This window comes from Larus michahellis, chromosome 4, assembly GCF_964199755.1.
Source record: "Larus michahellis chromosome 4, bLarMic1.1, whole genome shotgun sequence".
NCBI classification, from domain to species: Eukaryota; Metazoa; Chordata; class Aves; order Charadriiformes; family Laridae; genus Larus; species Larus michahellis.
The window spans coordinates 52,936,600-52,958,420 of record NC_133899.1 but is presented as its reverse complement, the minus strand read 5'-3'; the positions used below and the strand labels follow the sequence as shown (position 1 = coordinate 52,958,420).

Genomic DNA, 21,821 nt, shown 5'->3' with positions numbered 1-21,821 from the left:
AAAAGAAGCACAGCCAGCAGCTCGAGGGAGGAGATTCTGCCCCTCTACTCTGCTCTTGTGAGACCCCACCTGGAGTACTGCGTCCAGCGGTGGAGCCCTCAGCACAGGAAGGACATGGACATTTTGGAATGGGTCCAGAGGAGGGCCACAAAAATGATCAGAGGGCTGGAGCACCTCTCCTGTAAGGACAGACTGAGAGAGTTGGGGTTGTTCAGCCTGGAGAAGAGAAGGCTCCGGGGAGACCTCATTGGGGCCTTTCAGTACTTAAAGGGAGCCTACAGGAAAGATGGAGAGGGATTTTTTAGACATCTGTTGCAACAGGACAAGGGGTAATGGTTTTAAACTAAAAAAGGGAAGATTTAGACTAGATATAAGGAAGAATTTTTTTTTTACAACGAGAGTGGTGAAACCCTGGAACAGGTTGCCCAGAGAGGTGGTAGATAACTCGTCCCGGGAAACATTCAAGGTTAGTCTGGATGGGGCTCTGAGCAACCTGATCTGGTTGAAGATGTTGCTGCTCATTGCAGACTAGATGACCTTTAAAGGTCCCTTCCAACCCAGACTATTCTATGATTCTACAAGGTACTTTGCTGATTTAATGGGCTCAGTTTACCAAGCAATATGAACAACTCTGCCCCATCTTGCCATACTTCGACTATTTCAACAGTTTTGTGTCACTTGCACATCAGCAATGATTTTGCAATTTCTTCCCTATCACTGAAAAAAGTATTCAGTATTGCCCAGATATGTCCCAAGTCTCACAGAACACTTAAAAATATCACCTTCCTGCCCAGCGATGATTCCCGAAGAACCACCATTCCCAGATTCAGATTTCCAGCAGCCATTGAAGTCTTCCAAGCATTTTCTTGGAACTCGGCTATAAACCATCAGAGCCTAATAGATATTAAATAGCATCTTGTTTGGTTATTGAGAGGTTTGGAAGTACATCCCTGGTCTCTTCTGATTTGAATACAAAGGACATTTTTCTCTACAAGAAATATAAATATATTTTTTCAATGTTGCTACTTTGCCAATGCAGTTACTCATGATTTTACATCCTCATTATTTTATTCTTAGTTTGCTGCAACACCATCCTCTTACCCATATCCTTGTCAGCTTACTTATCCGACAAGTCTGATGTCCTTAGCATCTTTTATCAGTCTCCTCCGCTTTATAACTTCTCATTTACTGTTTCCATAGCAATCCTTTGCATTTTTTATTTATTGTGATATGTTTTTTCTCTGCCTTCAACTGCCAATGGCTCCCATTGGATATCATTTATTTGACTCAAACTTAACTGATTTTTCCATTATAGAATGTTAATAAATTCTTCTTAAAGATATTTTTATTTGCTTGAAAAACCCTGAACAACAGTTCTTTATTTTGCAGTCTGATGTAACTGACTGAGGCCAGATTTTTTAGTACTAGGCCATTAATTTCACAGAAGTACAGAAACCAAGTGCTAGAATAAGGAATGTTATTTTGAGACTGCATTTAAACCAACAAAAAGGAATGTACTCTGATTGTTAAACACCCCCAAGAATGTTTTTCAGTCATCACATTAATCAGTTTTTTATCTCCCTCTTTCAAACAATATTTTTGTGCTTTCAAATAAAATACTCTAGGCTTTTGTCACAGGTCAAACTCTTGACATTTTTTACAGTGTGTTCTACAAGGCTCAGCTCAGCAGCAGAACTACATTCACATTAGTACCAGTGTCACTAGTGGACAGAGCAATGATGTATTAGGCAAAGGGGAGCAGCAAGAACTAATTGGCCATATGAGGACACATAAGTGTGTGAGAGGAATGCATAAACAACGGACAACGCATGCAAAGGTAGCTTGCTCCTCTGGCACATCCCAAAGCACAAGATAAATGGCATTATTAACAGATCCGAGACATAAGAAATGCAATACAAATTACACATGCAAATTCTTTCTTCCGCAAAACAGTATCTGGGCCCATGAAATAAAGTAAATTTTGTATAGTTTGAGAAGATGTAATTTACTAAAACACATCTCACAAGGTGAGAAAATGTCTTTATGTTCATTTCCTCTCAGTAAATTGATTAAATCTGTGATTACAACTTTTATCATCACCACCACAAGACTGGAGACAAAATGCAGACTTCAACATGTCTGAAATATCAAAAATGTCTTTATCATTGGCAATATGCTGATAAAGCTGCATGCTTATATCAGAAATTATGACATTCTAAAAGAATTCAGTATGTATTCAATATGTATATTTCAGTAAGGACAATAAGATATTTTTAAAAGTCTTAGGGAGGGTCAATGGACACTTGCATGTATCAGGCAACCATGCTTCAAAAGAGCTGGCTTGGTATTCTCAATAACAGATGCAGATATAATGCTAATAATATTGTAAAATAAGGCTTTACATATCAAAACAGCAACTTTTTTTTTAACTGCCCTTGATCTCTTATCATACTATATTTAGTAACAGCCACCAGTGTATTCCTCCAATGTGACCTATATAGAGAATTAAAAGATGTTCTCAAGAGTTGCATTTTGGACAAGTAAAACAATTAAGAAAGGGATTAAAAAAACACCCAACCACCCCCCTAGCCTGGAACACATAGGGCCCACAGAAAACTACTGTCCTAAATGTTAGCTGTAACTCAGCGATTGGTTAGATTTTGTCCACCGGAATATAGAGGTAGCGTTGACTAAAACTGTCACACACTCAGTGTGGAGCCTGCGAAGTATATGCACAACTGCTGGTAGTTCATAGGTTTCACTGAAGCAAGAGACGAATATGCCTAGTGCTGGCAAATTGGTGCCCACAGTAAAGTACACATTGAGATCAGAGTTCGAAACAATAATCTGAATCTATTTTCATTATGTGGAAATGCAAATCCATTTGTTTTGTTGAAACGGTCTGCCCTCTATAACATGCAAACCCTACTTTGGAAGAATTTTGGCCTGAGAACTCTGCAATTTAGATTAAGAAAAAAATAAGATTGCTTCTGTCATTTCTGTCCATCAGGAAGAAGCCTCATTACCCAAGTAGGATTGTAAAATGTTGTTATGCCAGTTGTATTTTATTACCATTGATTTATCCATAAAGCTAATGCAAATATGGCCATTTAAATATTATCCTTCAATTATTTACTTATCTTCTGGAGAGAAAGCAAGACATATCTGAATACAGATCAGTTGATTTTGAGGTTAGGTAGCGAGTTAAATGGAAAGATGTGGTTCCTTGTACTGCTTGTGGTTCTTCCACATAAATAAATCAGAGCAGCCTTACAGTATATTCTGTAGAAAGTGGGAGACACAATAATCTCAGAGGCGATCAGAACTTAATGGATTTGCATGTTTTGAGTTTCCATTGGAGCTTTCCATATGTACTCAGGGATCAAATCTTTCAATGCTCTACACCATAAAACACAGTTCTTTGCAGGAGGAGGATGGCCCAAAACTGTTTGCAATAATGGTAAAACACTACCACAAACCTGGCAGGTAGGCAGATGTTCTGTGACATAAGGCATGTAAAAATACAAAAGATAAGTTTTATTTTTATTTCAGGCAAATCACAAAAGAGAAATATAACAGAAAGGTTTTATTAGCAAGACTATGTACTGCCATTTGGACACCTAAGTATGTAAGCTATCGGTACAATTAAGCTCTTCAAAGGCTTGTTGTGACAGAAATGTGGTATGAGAAGAAAAAGAAAACATAAAGACCACAGAGATAGGTAAAGGGTTAGCTGGACCTTTGATCCAAGTATTTTTAAAACACTAAAAATTATCTTAAATACCTTTATCCTTTGTTTCTGGATACAGGAAGGCTTTTTCCAGTTGTCCTAACATGGCTTTTTGCAAGCCTAAAGATTTATGAAACTCTGGATATTAAACTGGCCAAACCAGCTATCTTGGAGCTCAGTAATGTTTGAAGAAAATGCATCGTTGAGGGAAGAGTGAACTATTTCTCTATAAAATTTTCCACAATAGCAAAACCAGAATGACAGTTGTTTGAAAGACACACATTAAGTTTCAGTAGCAAGAAATAACAGAAAGCACGTCAAGCACATTGTTCTGTACTTTGGTCTGAAGATCATCAAAACTCATGCAGTAGAAGTGTTGACATATACATATACACGTTCTGTTCGAGGCCAACATCAGCTCTACATTTATAGACTAGGTTAACCACAGAAATAGTGGAATTTATTTGTACCACTGTACCTGGCACCTGGACATCAAAGTAAAGCTGTTTTCAGAAAGAAGCACTCTATGTTCAAAAACCTTTCTTTACATAAAACCTTGTTTTTATTGGACATCAATGAGTCAAAGGCAGATGGCTGGTCTAATTTTAGTTAGGGACAGATATAACCCACCAGCGGCCATGGTAATCAAGGGTAACCAAGGTTATGAGCCCCAGGCAACAAATTTATTTTACCTCATATTCAGATTCCAGTGTCACAGTGTTCTGTTTTAATTTTTCTTTCAAAGCTGGATCAACCTGCAAGACAAACAAAAATACAGCAAAAATGTTTGCTTTTAAGAATTATTTTTAAAAAGAAATCTTAACCTCAAATAAGCTAAATATTGGTACATGCAAACCCTCCTCTCCTCTAAATGAGTTTATGTGCTGTTTGTTCAGATACCAGGACAATACAAGAACTGGGCTGAGACAGTTCAACACCCAAACTTTTCAAATCAAAAAGGAAGCACATTTGTAACTAGCCCTGCATTTGCATTGCCTTAGATACTTAAATCTGTAACTGGTTAGTTTGAAATTGTAAAACTAAACAAAGCTTTAAACAATTAAACACAAAAGATCAAGAAAGAGAAAACTGTGACCACATTACATATTTTACTGCTGAATGTTGTGTTCAGTGAATAGGTATACAATATGTTCTGGTTTTCAAAGTCTAAGGGTGAGTCAAACTTCCAATTTTCTGGTGAACACAGCTCTTTCCTAGTTTTGATTCTGTACTGACAATGCTGGTTATTCCTGCCACCTTCCAGAGAAGTTTGTTCAAAGAACAAATCTAAGAACAGAAATGTCAGTCAATCACAGCGAATGTGTTCCACGTTTTAACTTCTGAGCCCAGAAGAAGTTATGTTCATCCCTCCCTTTGCATCTGTCTCCCACAGGCCTAAGAGTAGAAGTAAAGGGGAAAAAGATAATTAGCATTCTTCATGCTTAGAGAAAGTGTTTTATGTTCTCCTTAAATAGACATCAGCCACATACGCAGTATTCAGACACAGTCTTTAGGCTAATCAATTAAAATATCAAATAAATCTACCATGAGAAAACATTCTCATTTTTAGACCTTAAATACAACCAGTGTTAAACAAACAGATGTGCAAGGAGACTGGTAATGTGTTTAGTTCTACATCCTTGGTACACTAGTCCAACTATGACTAGTTCAGTGAAGAAAAGTTGTTATTCTTAATTTGCTGCTTCTTGATCTGAATGAAAAGGGCTCGGTTATTCTCATCACAACCAACCTCAAATGTCTATAAGCAGTCTAGAAAAGAAAAAGGAGGGAATTACAGAATTTGCCTGGTCGATGAGAAGATCCACCTTCAGATTCTGCCCCAACAAGCTCCTGATCCTCAGAGGTACTTAAAATACACACCTACTATCTGTATTGATGGGAATTGCTCTGAAGAATTTTCCCAGGCCATAATGTTCCCCTTGATTACAGGCACTGTCCGCTAGTCAGTACGCAGCTTCTGAGACCTCAGTTCCTAAGGATGCTCAGACAGGCAACTCTAACACCATCTCTGCATGGACAGATTTCCCTATCTAATCAGAGATCTGGCCATAGAAATACATGTATTTGCAACTTCCAGACTCATTACACTTGGGAACTAAGCCAAAACATCTTAAATGGTTAAAGTTTGTACAGGATACAGCTCCCACCTTTTTTGCAATAGAAAAAAAAAACAACCTTGTAAAACAAGGTACTGTCTCTGCACTGGCCCTCTACGTCAAACAATAAATGAAATGCTACATCTCTGCCTTGGCATTCAAGGCCTCCATAGAACTGCCCCTCATTAAAGATGGATCGCCTCTCTCCTTCTGTGACTACGACCTCCAACAGCAGCCATGCTTCATTAGAAAAATGAACCCATCCATCACACGTGCAGAAATGCAACCTCTCTGGGCAGCCAGACAGACTTTGGAGCTTGCTTTCACAGAGATAAGAGTGATCATGGACCTCACTATATTCAGAACTAAGTGCAAACACTATTCGTTATGCGTGGTGTTCTCGCAATACGCTTATGGACAAGGGGAAATAAATGCTCCAGTAAGTAAAGAAGCAAGAGAGTTTTATTTCCTCCTATGTCTGCCCTTCATTTAATAATGAGAGACCCAAGACAACACGGTTGGAGCAGCATTTTTACTTAGTTAACCACAACTAGAAATCAACTTACAAAGACAGCTCAATATTCCCATTATCAAGTTTTATTTTAGCAATCTTTAGTGTATTATTTTAATGTGTAGTATTTGCATGGCCACATTTGTGTAAGGTAAACGGAAAGAAGCAGTGAAGTTACAGCTCCTTCTCCTCCCTTTCAGGCCCTTCTGTCCTCAGACTTCCTTGTGTATTCATTCTGCTCTGCCTGCGCAAAGGGAGAAGGCTGGCTAAAACTGAGACACAGCATCCCATCACTCATAACTGTTTGATGCTCTACATTTACTATTGACAAAAATGCTGAAATGAAGGAGGCTAGTGGAAACTTATCAGGAAAAAAGTTATCCTGTAGATGATAAACGAAGAGAAATTCTGTGGTGGGTTGACCCTAGCTGGACAACAGGTGCCCACCAAAGCCACTCTATCACTCCCCCTCCTCAGCTGGACAGGGGAGAGAAAACATAAGAAAAGGCTCGTGGGCCAAGATAAGGAAAGGGAGATCACTCACCAGTCACCATCATGGGCAAAACCAGGCTCGACTCAGGGAAAAAATAATTTAATTTATTGCCAATCAAAACAGCGTAGGGTAATGAGAAAATAAAAAAAAAATTTAAAACACCTTCCCGCCACCCAACCCTTCTTCCAGGGCTCAACTTCACTCCCAGTTTTCTCTACCTCCTCCCCCCAAGTGGCACAAGGGGGATGGGGAATGGAAGTTGTGATCAGTTCATCACACACTGCCTCTGCCGCTCCATCCTTCTTGGGGGGACGACTCCTCACACTCTTCCCCTGCTCCAGCATGGGGTCCCCTCCCGCAGGAGACAGTTCTCCATGAACTTCTTCAGTGTGAGTCCCTCCCACGGGCTGCAGTTCTTCACAAACTGCTCCAGCGTGGGTCCCTTCCATGGGTTCACAAGTCCTGCCAGCAAACCTGCTCTGGCATGGGCTCCTCTCTCCAGGGGGTCACGGGTCCTGCCGGAAGCCTGTTCCAGCACAGGCTTTCCATGGGGTCACAGCCTCTTTTGGACATCCACCTGCTCCAGCATTGGGTCCTCCATGGGCTGGAGGTGGATATCTGCTCCACCGTTAATCTCCATGGGCTGCAGGGGGACAGCCTGCCTCACCATGGTCTTCACCAGGGGCTGCAGGAGAATCTCTGCTCTGGTGCCTGGAGCACCTCCTCCCCCTGCTTCTTCACTGACCTCGGTGTCTGCAGAGTGTTGCTCTCACATATTCTCACTCCTCTCTCCAGCTGCAATTGCTGTTGCACAGTAACTTTCCCTCCTTCTTAACTATGTTCTCACAGAGATGCTACCACCATTGCTGATGGGCTCAGCCTTGGCTACTGGTGGGTCCCTCTTGGAGCTGGCTGGCATTGGCTCTGTTGGATATGGGGGAAGCTTCTAGCAGCTGCTCACAGAAGTCACCCCTGTAGCTTCTCAGCTACTGAAACCCTGCCATGCAAACCTAATACAAGCGCCCTCTTCTTTATAAGAAGTAGTTTTATGCAGCAAATTAACTTACCAAAAAAGACTACGAAAACCCTGTTTTGAGGGTAAACTATACACACATCTTGTCAATCTCTTAGCATTTAACATAAAGGCACATGAAAGACTTAAGTTCACTCTGCAGAACATGTTACTTTGCTCAGTTACACACACAAAAAAGTGAGCAAGTTTGTATTTCATCATCTATTTCCCTTTTTTGTTCCCTACGCATTTACCCACGTAGAATAATTTAAACGTACTTGACTCCACACAGAAATTGAGTCATCTGCACTTTCAAAAGCCTTCATTGCAAATCCATGCTTTTCAGTTGCCAAATGGAAACAGACAGGTTACAAATTGTTTTCAGAACCAATATGGCAGTTGAGAAAAAGGGTATTCTAAAAGTTCTGCTTCCACAGTGTTTGTATCATGCTGCACTATCTTTGCAACACCACAAGAACAAAAAAAAGGGAAAACAGAACATGCTATTTTCATTCTGAAAAGGTAGATAAACATCAATGTGAGCCATGATCACAGATCATAACCAGGGAACACTCAAAACGCAGGCAGAGCCAGGAAAGTGGCCTTGCCAAAGTGGTAGCTCCTTTGTATTACACATCTGCCACAAGATCCAAATACAAACACATGCATTTTGCTTCCATGATGACTTCTGTGCCAACACACATACTGCCAAATGAGCTAAAAGTATTCAGCTATGTACTGGCAAATGAATCATCAGCTAAATTATGAATACAAATCCCTATTAGTAAATATGATGGGGGAAGCAGACAAAGCCCAAATGCCATAACAGCTTGGCAGTGTCCTCTGCACCACTATTTAGGAGGCAGGAAGGAACAGAAGACAATATCCCTCTACACCAGAGGACTCCTCCTTGTCAGGCAAAATCACAGATTTAAGCTCCATTTAAATTCAAGCTTTGTCTCTAAATATGGAATTCAAAGATGTGTGGACTTTTAATTACAGCATAACTTCATATTAAATTCTTACTGAAAAACTATTGAAATATTTGATGCAAGTATTCAGACAGCTTTCAGGAGAAGCTGTCTGCAAGGCTTCAAAATCAATACTGTAAATATGATCTTTCAAGGCTTTACTATTTTTTATTCTGGGGCATTGGTGTTTTTTTTTTTCCCCTATGTAGCACTTGCAGCAAAAATGAATGAAACATTCTCAGAGTATTTTGCACTATACAGGCTTCTTGCATATTAAATCAATTCAAAGTACAAGGGCATGTACATAGAAAAATCTCAAAAAAGGTTTAAAGTTTTCAAATTAGAATTTTGTCCCATTTCACACTCCACTGTTCCTTCAGATTTACCCTTACTAAACTTCAAAAGGTTCCCAAAGATAAAGACTGAAAAACTATTCTTAGGTGGCTAAAAGCAATAGGGGTTAAGCAGAAAATTATTCTTAGAAATCTTCATAGGTAGCTATTTGAGGCTGTAAGTACCTAAAATCCTTTTAAAACCAGGCTGCCACTTCTCTTTTTCAGGTTGACATTTCAGTTTTTCAATTAGAACCTGGACAGAATTTCTGGGTGGTAAAAAAAGGTGCACCTCAGGGTGCAGACAAGGGGCACCACTTCAGAGCAAAGCAGGAATACCTGCTGCTGCCAGCCTCTACCGAACCAGGGCCTCCTGCAGTGCCCTGTGATAAACTGCTGGCCTCGATACACTCCTCTCAGTAAAGGGAAATTTTTGTTTGAGACACAAATATTTCTGGTACGGTTATAAACCTAAATGTGCTGCTACTAAAAAATTCTCTAGCTAACGATTTAACGCTGATCCTCAGTGACCACAGTTTGTTTCGGTTCAGAAGCAAACAATGCAGAGACAGAATCATAGAATCATAGAATCATAGGGTTGGAAGGGACCTCTGGAGATCATCTAGTCCAACCCCCCTGCCAGAGCAGGGTCACCTAGAGCAGGTTACACAGGAACACGTCCAGGTGGGTTTTGAATGTCTCCAGAGTTGGAGACTCCACCACCTCTCTGGGCAGCCTGTTCCAGTGCTCTGCCACCCTCACGGTAAAGAAGTTCCTCCTCATGTTTAGGCGGAACTTCCTATGTTCAAGTTTGTGCCCATTGCCTCTTGTCCTGTCCCCGGGCACCACTGAAAAGAGCCTGGCCCCATCCTCCTGACACCCACCCTTTAAGTATTTATAAGTGTTGATAAGGTCACCCCTCAGACGTCTTTTTTCCAGACTGAAGAGACCCAAATCCCTCAGCCTTTCCTCATAAGAGAGGTGTTCCAGTCCCCTAATCATCTTTGTAGCTCTCTGCTGCACCCTTTCCAGCAGTTCCCTGTTCTTCTTGAACCGGGGAGCCCAGAACTGGACACAGTACTCCAGGTGCGGCCTCACCAAGGCAGAGTAGAGGGGGAGGATGACCTCCCTTGACCTGCTGGCCACGCTCTTCTTGATGCACCCCAGGATGCCATTGGCCTTCTTGGCAACAAGGGCACATTGCTGACTCATGGTCATCCTGTTGTCCACCAGGACTCCCAGGTCTCTTTCCACAGAGCTGCCCTCCAGCAGGTCAGCACCCAACCTGTACTGGTGCATGGGGCTGTTCCTCCCCAGGTGCAGCACCCTACATTTGCCCTTGTTGAACTTCATAAGGTTTCTCTCTGCCCAGATCTCCAACCTGTCCAGGTCTCTCTGTATGGTGGCACAGCCTTCCGGTGTGTCAGCCACCCCACCCAGCTTGGTGTCATCAGCAAACTTGCTGAGGGTGCACTCTATTCCCTCATCCAGGTCATTGATGAATATATTGAACAGGACTGGACCCAGTACTGACCCCTGGGGAACACCACTCGTCACTGGTCTCCAACTAGACTCTGTGCCCCTAATCACAACCCTCTGAGCTCTATCTTTCAACCAGTTTTCTATCCACCCCACTGTCCATTCATCTAACACTCTGAAATTTGTCAGTGTCACTAAGTTTACCTCAAGGATATGGAAGGGACAGCTCTTCCACAAAGGAATCCAAAGAACACCATCACTATCCTCTTTTGATGTTCAGAGGGCTGGAGCACCTCTCCTGTAAGGACAGACTGAGAGAGTTGGGGTTGTTCAGCCTGGAGAAGAGAAGGCTCCGGGGTGACCTCACTGGGGCCTTTCAATACTTAAAGGGAGCCTACAGGAACGATGGGGACAAACATTTTAGCAGAGCCTGTTGTGATAGGATGAGGGCTAATGGTTTTAAGCTAAAAGAGGGAAGATTTAGACTAAATATGAGGAAGAATTTTTTACCATGAGGGTGATGAAACCCTGGAACAAGTTGCCCAGAGAGGTGGCAGATGCCCCATCCCACAAAACATTCAAGGTCAGGTTGGACGGGGCACTGAGCAATCTGATCTGGTTGAAGATGACCCTGCTCATTGCAGGGGGATTGGACTAGATGACCTTTAAAGGTCCCTTCCAACCCAAATCATTCTGTGATTCTATGAAACACAGGAATACAAAGCAGATTAACAGTGTCACTCCTGCTCAGCATTGAAAGTGAAGGAGCAAGTTCATTCATGGTCAAATCTTCAGGGTAGCATCCCAGTCACCCACAATACGTGCATCCCTGGATCTGTAATTTAAATAGCCCACTTTCATAAGCAGTCTCTCTCTCAGCTATAACCATTATTACTTTTCCACTTACTATTTGTGGCCATGGGTTTTAGCACAAACCAAGTCTTGAATATATTACATCTTCTAAAATTAAGGGTTCAATTACTACACAAGAAAACTGTCAGGAGACAACCACGTCGTGAGAAGAGGACTGTGCTTTTAACAGTCTCCTCTCACATAAGTTCAGTGCAGTAAGTTGTATACTTGTGTCTAGAGATGGGCATGTACCGCCCAAATATTTGTGTGCCAAAGTCTTACAAAACTTTCCCTGTAGCAAGCATTTCCAGAAGGCAGTAGATGTTTCTAACCTAAAACTAGTTAGTTATTTTTACTAAAAAATGAGTGTTCTTTCCTACCCTACCCTATCCTCCACAAAATAATATCCCACTGAGAAAGATTTCTGCTTTTACTTTGGAAATGGGCAAGGATGATGGCTTGAATGTAATGAACATGAATTAAGCTTTTTTTTTTTTTTATCTGCTCGCACCAGCATAAATAGATAGGACACAATTCTCCTGCAGTACCCACAACACAGAGAGCCCACAAAACGACTATTTATATGCAGTTCTTCATTTTGTTCTCCCCACCCATTTTTTAAACTTAGATTCAACCAGAACCACCAGTTCTGGGTCTCCCAATAGAATATCTTCTTTGAAAACACTTATCATATGCTTAACTCTTTTAAATGGAAAATCAGCAATCTCGCATGGATCAGTCAACTTTAATCTTCCTTGAGAATAAAAGACTCCCACAAATTGTTACAAAAGTCTTTGTCATAAATACTCCAAATTGTGGTTTATGAGCAGAGTGAGAAGCTGTAGACAAGACAGGATAAATCCCAGGACTCAGGAAGTGCAGTGTAAACTACAGCCAAGCTGAGTGTCCTTCTACTTAAGGAATTAAAGGAACTAAGCTTGTAAAGGTTGTAAAGTACAATAAAGGTTGTACTTATGCCAAACTCGTTGGCATACAGTCTTTGGTAACAGAGAAGGGCAAGGCAAAACATACCATTTTGTGTAACTTCATTCACAACAACCTTTAGCTACATTATTTATAATATTTAATACATGAAAAACACTTAGGTAAGGCTACTGTATACGCTTGGATAGGAATACTTCTGAACACTGGGGAGACAGCTGAGACTAGATGCAAAACCGGGCTTTGTGTCCTTTGATTCTTTCCTAAGACCTGCATAGAATACAGACAGTTAAAAATATTTCATCCCACCTGTGACAGAAATCAATGCAGACATTTCCAAAGGAGCCATATAAAATCTTATTACAGCAGCAGTTCCCAGAGTTACAGTACATGTTGCACCAGCGATCTCTCAAAATCCCAATCTTCTACTTGCTTCCAAATGGATCAAAAAAAGACCTACAATCCCAAACTCTGGATATACATTTTCACATGATAATGCCATGGGAAATGAAATTAAGTTAAAGGATAATACGATGACGAAATCATCCCATATTTCAGCAAGCACTTAAGCATATCTAGATTTCTCATATTTAAGGCCATCAAAACTAACAAGGGTTCTATAAGTTTCAGTTCCGAGAAGAAAGTACTCAAGCATTTAATCAATGATTTGTATGCTTTTGCATCCAGCTTGATTGCAGGTGCGCATTTATTTATTTGATTTATAAAACATAAATTAGTGCCTTAAACCTTGGCTCTGAGTATGCTAGCACAAATTTCATTTCACACTAAAATTCAGTGCAAAAACTGTTCCTTCCAGTATAAAATAAGATATTCCAACAGCAAAAACCCCCCACAAGTCCAGAACTAACAGCAAGACCCCTGGTGTTTTTGAAAGGTCCCTGCAAGGAAAAGCAAATTTTGCTGTATGCCTAAAGATGAACCAGTTCTAAGCATAGACCAAATCACACCTCTCACCTTAAAGTCAGAATGGCAGAGCTCTCCAATACAGGATCTCAAAGCTGGAATCCCTGGGCTTTGCTATAACTTGGTTTCCCTGCAATCCAATAGTACAAAGGGAGGGACTTGCTAAGTATCCTGTGCAGTTTTTCCCAAATTTTCCTTTTACTTTCTTCCAAACAAGAAACAAAAGTGTAAGACCACCCAGGTAAAATGGATAGAACATGCTGAAGATCCATGCTGTAAACTATGCAAGAAAGGTAAGACTGGTTCAGCCTGATTTACTATCAGAGGAGTTAATGCATGTATTTATCATGACAGAAGGGGGTGGAAAGTAAGGCAACAGCATGTTGTTTTCTGTGGGCCAAAATGAGGACCACTGGTCACAAAAAAAGATTCTTAGCCTGGAACAAGAGTTGTAGAATTTGCTGAGTCAGCCATCACAAACCATTGACAGAGAAAACCACAAAAAAAGTCACCTATTTTAAAAACATTAAAAGACTGTTTCTCAAGGTGCCTTTGTAAAGTCTCTTTAGTATGCTATACCTGTCCTGCTACAGCCACTTAAACATCGTGAAGGACATAAACTAAACACCCTTAAGGTATCAGTTCAGAAAAAGGAAACGTTACATAAATCTGTAGTTAAAAAATTCCTTTTCTTCTCCGCAGTATGTGGGAATAATTTATAAAAAATTAATGAAATCTACTAAAAGATTTTAAGTTCTTAAATATCGGTTTCATCATACCTTAACTTACATGCAAGCTCTTTGCAACGTTTTAACAAACCTCTCAAAATTCCTTACAATGCATCAACTGTTAATATATATATATATTTCTTGTTTACATTTTCAAATGCATTTTCTTCATATTTCAGTTAACCCAGTTATTTAGTTACTATTAACACAGCATTAACCAATGTATGCAAAAGGAAAGGCCAGTTCTAATATGAAGAATGTTGAACTGCATTCAGAATCATGTGATCTTTATTGGAAAAAGCAAAAGCTTTCACTTTGAATAAAAGTTGCACAAATATGAAAGGAATTTAATAAGAGTTCTTGAATATTTACTAAAGAAGGATTTGCTGTATCCAAATTATAGGATTAATTGGTTCATTTCCAATTTTCTGAGAGTAATGGACATGCTATGGAAAGCACACCTAAGGTATATGTAAGTACGAGTTTGCAACACCAGTATTTAGGCAAAAAAAACCCCTTTTTGCCTCTAAATGGAAGACAGTTAATAGCTAGAAATAATAAAGACAAAATCCAACATCTGGATGCAACTCCTGCAGAGTCAACATTTTTTATTGTATTTTAAAAAGATTGCTTTTCAATGGCTACGTACCTACTATGCAAGTTAAAGCTGGAAAATGAGCGCAAACACAGCTTAAGTTTTTCCTTATTGCTCCCTCAGTCATCTCCTCATTCTGGACAGAATCAACCTCTTTCTGGTAACTCCAAAAAACCAGAAAGGTCACTTCAGTTTCTGTTAAAGGCAAGTAACTTCAAGAGAGAAATTGTGAATTGTCAGTTGAAGCCAGCATGCAAGCAGTCTGTCCCCGCCTCATACTAATCTTTTCATTACTGTACTAGCAGAGAGAACAGGACTGGAGAGGGTGTCCTCTTTAGTTCTGTACTTCAGCAAAAATACCTGTGTTCAGGTGTTCACTCACTGTTCAATTAGGCTCGTCCTGGTAAACTAGTCCTGGTGGCAGCTTACTTTAACAATATGGCAAAACAAAAGGCACCATACAATATCTAAACCACTACCCTTTGCTTGGTGTATCAGTTCAGAAACATAAAAGAATTAATTTAAAGGAAAAAGTCTAACTATCTCACAGGAGACCAAACCTGAAAGCTTCAATAAAAGCACTGAAGCTTCAATAAAACAACAAAAAATGCCCCAAAACCCAAAATAAAAAAAAAAACAAACCAAACAACATTCTCATGTAGGAACAGAGATAGTCTGCTTCATAGAATCATAGAATCATGGAATCATAGGGTTGGAAGGGACCTCTGGAGATCATCTAGTCCAACCCTCCTGCCAGAGCAGGGTCACCTAGAGCAGGTTACACAGGAACGCGTCCAGGCGGGTTTTGAATGTCTCCAGAGACGGAGACTCCACCACCTCTCTGGGCAGCCTGTTTCAGTGCTCTGCCACCCTCAAAGTAAAGAAGTTCCTCCTCGTGACATTGTTCAAATGTCATATAAGCACACGATACAGTTAAAAGAATGCAGAAGCGCATTTACAGATTAAGAATGCTTTCCTTAACCAAACTTAAATGTATATAAATACATATGCATTTTTTTCTTTTCTAAATGCGTAAGTTAATGCCTAAACCTTGTCTTGAGCCATGTGGAAATACACCTGCTACCATCATACAAACAAGTCCAGTTTTCACAAACAAACAACAAGAAAACACACATTAAAATTTGTACTGACTCAAAATAATCAACAATATAAAACAATGAACAATAGAAAACAAAACCAAAAAGTCTGCCTTTTTAACCCTAAAAATTGTTTTTAATTATGTTTTAAAATGTCATTTTGATTTATAATGCAAATCTCAAAACTTTTCGTAAGTACTGAAACAAATTTTGACTTCGTTATGCCTATTTGAACAGAAACAATTTTCAGAATTCAGTGTGAACTTATCAAAATTGCTTTCCTTGTTTTGAAGTGGCATTTCTACAAATAAATTACGTGTTGAGAAACCCCCCAACTACCAAATTCTAGTAACTGTCATCCTAAATCTGCATGTGTTAAAGGAATTAATACTTCTCATTCTACAGTTCACATAGCATTTAAGTAAAAATACTTTCCACACTGACATCTAGTGAAGTTTTACAGTAAGAAGGGAAAGCCTATTCTAATACTTTGCACTTACATAAAGTTTTTCATCTTCCAAATTACCTATGTTTTAGATTACTAGAATTTGCAACGTATTTGTACATCATGCGCTGTTTTCTTTTGAAAGATATTTTGCCACTATTTTTAATAGATAACACGTTTACCTGCCAAAGGCTCAGACATTCTGAAGGGTACATTAGAGAAAGTTATAATGGTAAGATCTGGTGTAATTAAATTTAAAACATGAGTAGCAAAGTTACTGTTTTCCTATTATGCCAGATGTACTTACAAGGGCTAAACATCCAACATTAACAAAATAATTCTACTAAATTCAGTGGGAATTATGAATGCAAAATATTTTAATTCATACATTTTAGATATTAATAAGACAAGTCACCTCTCTTCCCTAAGCAGTATCCAGAAAGCCTGTACTCCTACACTCTCTCCGTAATCAACGAAGAAAGAGACATTCCTCTGGGAACACCTAAATTAGTCTCCTGCTCTGAATCATCCGACCTTACACTTGGTAGGCTTTATTAACAGCACACGTAGTCTTTGAGGATGCAGAAGAGGAGGGACTGTTAGGGAGAGCTTGTGAATTCTTGACCCCACAGCTGCCTGTCCTACTCGCGCAGGGACAACATACAGCCTCAGATCTCTTCCACCCTCCTCGAGCTGCGCTCCAGGGAGGCAAGACAAAATGTTATACCAGCTACAACATTAATTTCAGCACTCATTAAGGTTCTGAAGGCAAAGTCTCATTTTTATGCCTCATCAAAAAAAGGCAGTTAAGCACTGCCTGACACAACATACAGGAGGTTCAGTGCTGACTCTGGGGAAAATGTATCACCTACTGAATCACAGGCAAACCTATAAATGCTTTCTGCAGTGACAGATATTTGAAGAGAGACAGATTATGCATTTCCCCCTCTCATTAGTGATTGCACTCCAGATATCAGTTTGGGATCTGCTTTTTCAGACTGCCGCATAGCTGTAGTTTGCAAAAGAACCGATTGACTTGAGTCTTTCTAGCCTCAAAACACAAAGGAGATAAAAAGGGAAGGTCCATTTAGACAGAGATTGCACTTAAAATGGAAACATTCCTGGGCAAAGGGTTTTCAACACTTTCTTTATAAAAACTGTAGGGATCTACAAGTCTAGCAGTGCAAAAAATCCTGATCTAGGGCCTGGGACCCCAGTACTTCTGTTTGAGCTTTAATGTGCTGACACCAAGGCTATTGGCTTCACAAGACAAGTCTGGAAAGCTAGATGTTTTCTGGCACTTGAGGGAGGTGAGGGGAAAAACAGCTGGATATTAAATTATGTTTTTGCTAAAAGCTGACTGAACCTAAATTATATACTTGTAATCACTTCAATTGCAAGGCAAAAATGCTAGTAATTAATAGTGTCAATGTGACAGGATTTAAAGCAACCAAACAGAATTCTTGGTAGTATACAAAATGTAAAAATCTGAAAGCTATCAACATTTTACATACTGAAATTAGTTCCACTTGCAATGGCATCAGAATGAGTTCCTCCAGTTAACAACCTTCTCTTCATCTGAATCTAATCTTGACAACAGAAACAACATCAAGAACTATGAAATGGAAAAATGGCTCCTGTTTAAAACAAGGAACTCTTAATACTTGCACTCTATTTTGTATTTCATCATAGAGAAACTCAATAATCTGAGTTAAAGCTGCCAGATGTCCAGGTTTCTCCAGACACAGCCCTTTTTTTTTTCAACACAGAAATCCTGTCCTGGCAAAAAAAAAAAAACACATATTTGGCCATTTGCCTGGAATTTCCGGATCCTGGGCAGCATAGTCAGGTGGTATCTCTAAAATGGCTGCTTGATCCTTGGAAATCCTGGACAACGTATACCCACCGGGATTTTAGTATATCCGAACAAAGAGCTACCTCGTGTGAGGAACATACTATACCGTAGCATACTCCCTTTACTTAGTACTTCCGAGTAAGACATGCCAGACAGGATCCAAATTCTGTCCTGAATTTCCTGGACATAAATATGAGAGCCCTCACCCGAAGCACTCACTCCAAGGCAATCTTCTAAGTGCATCCATAACTTGCATATGCATATGAGAAAGCTGGAACAACGCATAGGGTCACCAAGGTGATTTACTAGTTCAAGAGAGGTAAATAGCAATGGGCACATACACGTTAGTACACACATCTGAAGATTCAGAACTAGATTTACAGGGACCTAGCACGTGGTTGTGTAGCAAAATCCACAGCCTGAATTAGACTTCTGGAATAAAAAATTAAAAAAATACAAAAAGCAAGAGAAGATTTAGATACTTTGAAAGGGGATACACACTGAGCAGCAGTAACTACAGACAGACATGAGGAACGGCTGAAGAGTTTGGAAGTACTAGACAACTTATCCTGAGATTTGAGAAGATACCTCCTTCCAGTTAGGATTCATAGTCTTTAGCCATCTCAGAGTGAGGTGGACCAGGTTTTGGTTTTTTTGATTTAAAGGAAAAGAACAAATCCCTTATTTGAGAGAATGAACAATGCCCTGACAAAAGGTGGTCCAGCTTCAAGATGTTTAATATCGAATATTCATTTGATAAAAATACAGAAATTCTAAATGGCATAGGAATTAAAAAACAGATTTCCCCTACTTCACATATATAATCTAACCACTAGGTCACAATCACTTTTTCTCCCACATTCTTCTAGTTTCTTTACTATTCCATACAGAGATTAATTTTAAAAAGGAAAGCTGATAATGCCTGCAATCTACAAATTTATGGTTAGTGCATGTTTCCCAGAGAAAGGAGATGTGCCTGTCCTGCGTACCTGCCCTCTGGCTGAACCAGCAGGTCACAGGGAGCAGCATTCCTACTTCTACAGCCATTTTGTGTGAAGCCTCGCAAATTGCATTCAACAGCGGAGCTCACATCCCAGCTAACACAGATTGAGGACCATGTATTTAATGGAGCCTAAATGATTTTCTATGTATTTAATAGATGACAAGCTATGTGGTACCATGAAAACTATGATACTAGAGAGCTTGGCCAAAAGCAGAAATTTAGGTACGTAAAGGATCTTCAGTCCAAAAGTGATACACATCCAGGTAGCCGCAGAATAGAAGTTTTAAGAAATCAAAACTTTAGATCTAGACAGGTATTAAGCCCATGAAACTTTAAGCCAATTTTTCCAATCTTTATAAAAGGCACAAGACCTCTCTGCCTCTCAGAGACAGGACATTTTTGATTCAATGTTTATGAATGTATCCTTACACATAGGATATAGCATGACATCCTAGCATGAACGGCAGAAATCCGCTGCAATTTCTACAGCAGTAGTAACCACCGCATACAGAAAGCTTGATAAGGATTCGGTTAAACGCTTTACCATGGAAACCCTGAATATTTATTAATGGTCTCTGGCCAAACTCAGTATCATTAACAATACATTTTCATATTCTTTGCCAAAAAATTATGCTGGGACAGTATTACTAGACTGAAACTAAATATTAACTTAAAAAAAAGATATTTCAAAGTTAAAAATTAGTACAGCTTTAATTCTTCATCAGTGAACACACATATTACCAAAATAATCTCTGTATTACTATTATTAACATAATCACATCCAGATTAAATGAGACTGTCCCAGCTTTTAACAACCATCAGTTTGTTTCCGGTTATTAACAGAAGTCTTCTGGCATTGACGGGTCTCCTGGTTTCATCAGAACAGGCTAGATGGCCTCGGTCTCATTTTTTCAACTTGATACAAGACGGTATGAAAGGGCGGGTATGGGCGATATCTTATCTCCAGGTTGTCCTACAGTGCTTTAAGCTGTTTGTGGTGACAATAGGCAGTGGGTCTAGGTGGATCCAATCACTGCAAACCACTAAAAAGCACACACACAGTGTCAGCTTCAGAATGGGGCAAAAACCAATATCTTACTGAATCCCAGACTGACTCTGCATCTGTCTTTTACAGAAAAACAGTGTTTAATATGCTAAACTGAAAGGATGTCTGAAAAATGAAAACATACACCTCTGTCTGGTATCGTAGCAAACTCAGTAAGCAGCTGTTTAGAGACAAAGCAGGGAAGTCATCTGAGCACAAGTAGAATGGATTAGTTTTTATTGAAATCGATGCAAAAACATGAACCCAACACTAGCAGCTGAACCTCAAAATCACAGAATCATAGAATGTGTTGGGTTGGCAGAATAGCACGGATAAAGAGCTCATTTCCATATAATCCCTCTGGACTGAACTGAAACAAGAAAGAAAACTGAAGTCTGAACATCTGGTACCACCACAATACAGAGTCTGAAAAGCTCTTGCTACCCTTTCATTTCTGTGCCATATTGCAGGACTTGAAATTACTACCTTGGATGATTCTGAACCACGGTCAAAAGATGTAACAAGTTCCAAATTCCCCCTGCCAACAGAAACAAAGACACTGTAAGGGCACCTGCTTAGCCATCAATCAGGAGCCAGGCTGCCTCCACTTAACATCCAATTCTAAAACCCTCCACTAAGCAGGCAATGCTTGGAAGCAAGGTCTGCTTTAATTTAGTAAAATGCACTTCGTTACATAAAGATAAATGACTGACAAAGATCTTTTTCTTCTCCTATAAGCAATCATAAACGTATGCCTCTCACATTCTCTAAAGCACCAAACAACACTTCAGTGTGTTATTTTCTTAATTTTTGGAGGACCTAAGGCCAAGCTCATTAATGAATTTAGTCTTTGAAAATCAACTAAATCTACTTATATAAGGAAATTAGCCAAAGTTTGTCTTCATTAGACTTCAGACTCAGGCCAACCTGACCTGCTTAAGGAAAAAAACAGAAAAAAAATAATCACCAACATCAATCCTTTGCCACACTGTGCTCGTGTAATTAGCTTACTGAAACCAATTAGATGCATGAAGATGCATTTATAAATAAATAAATGCTAAAATGCTAGATGAGAAGACTTAATTATTCTTCCAAGTTCAGTGACAGATGCTAAAATGATTCCACATTCCCTTGCTGCCAAGTTTAGAAAGGTTATCTCTCCCATCCAAAAAATTCCACCAGACAACAATTAAGGATGCTCTGATTTTGTTCACACTCAAATCAAACAGTATGTTTTTAATACAACCTCCTACGAAATCATGGAGGAAACTCTCCAGAATCACAGAATACCCCAGACACAAACAACGGATTAAGTAAGAGTTCCTTTACCTTCAAGCCATTTGCTAGTTTGCCAATGAAGCTCCAGGGAAAGAATATTTAGGGCAGGCTTCATCTTACCTAATTTTATCCGTCTAAACTTTTGACTTTAAGCATAAAGTCTCTGTTTAGGCTCTTCCTGCAGTCACCTGAATAGAGATGGACATTTCTAGAGAAAATAAATCCCACTTTAAGACATGTGTCCAAAAACCTAACTCATCTGCACATGGAGTTAGGCAGAGGTTTATCCCACCCTCCATTCGCTAGTCATATTAAATATAAATATATTCATACACTAAGGATGGTACTCAGCTCACTGAAATGTGGTAATAACAAAGTGTTGAGCTCAATCTCTCTACTTTTCAGTCAAAAG

At 39.6% G+C, this 21,821-nt stretch overlaps 1 protein-coding gene across 1 annotated transcript in view; it reads right to left on the bottom strand.

Moving 5' to 3' along the window:
- The window catches only part of COX16 (cytochrome c oxidase assembly factor COX16), a 52,980-nt gene that overhangs the window by 10,694 nt on the left and 20,465 nt on the right, over positions 1-21,821 (bottom strand). The window contains exon 3 of the mRNA XM_074584822.1: positions 4,423-4,485. Within this exon, the coding sequence (XP_074440923.1) occupies positions 4,423-4,485 (63 nt within the window). The remainder of the gene's footprint in view (positions 1-4,422; positions 4,486-21,821) is intronic.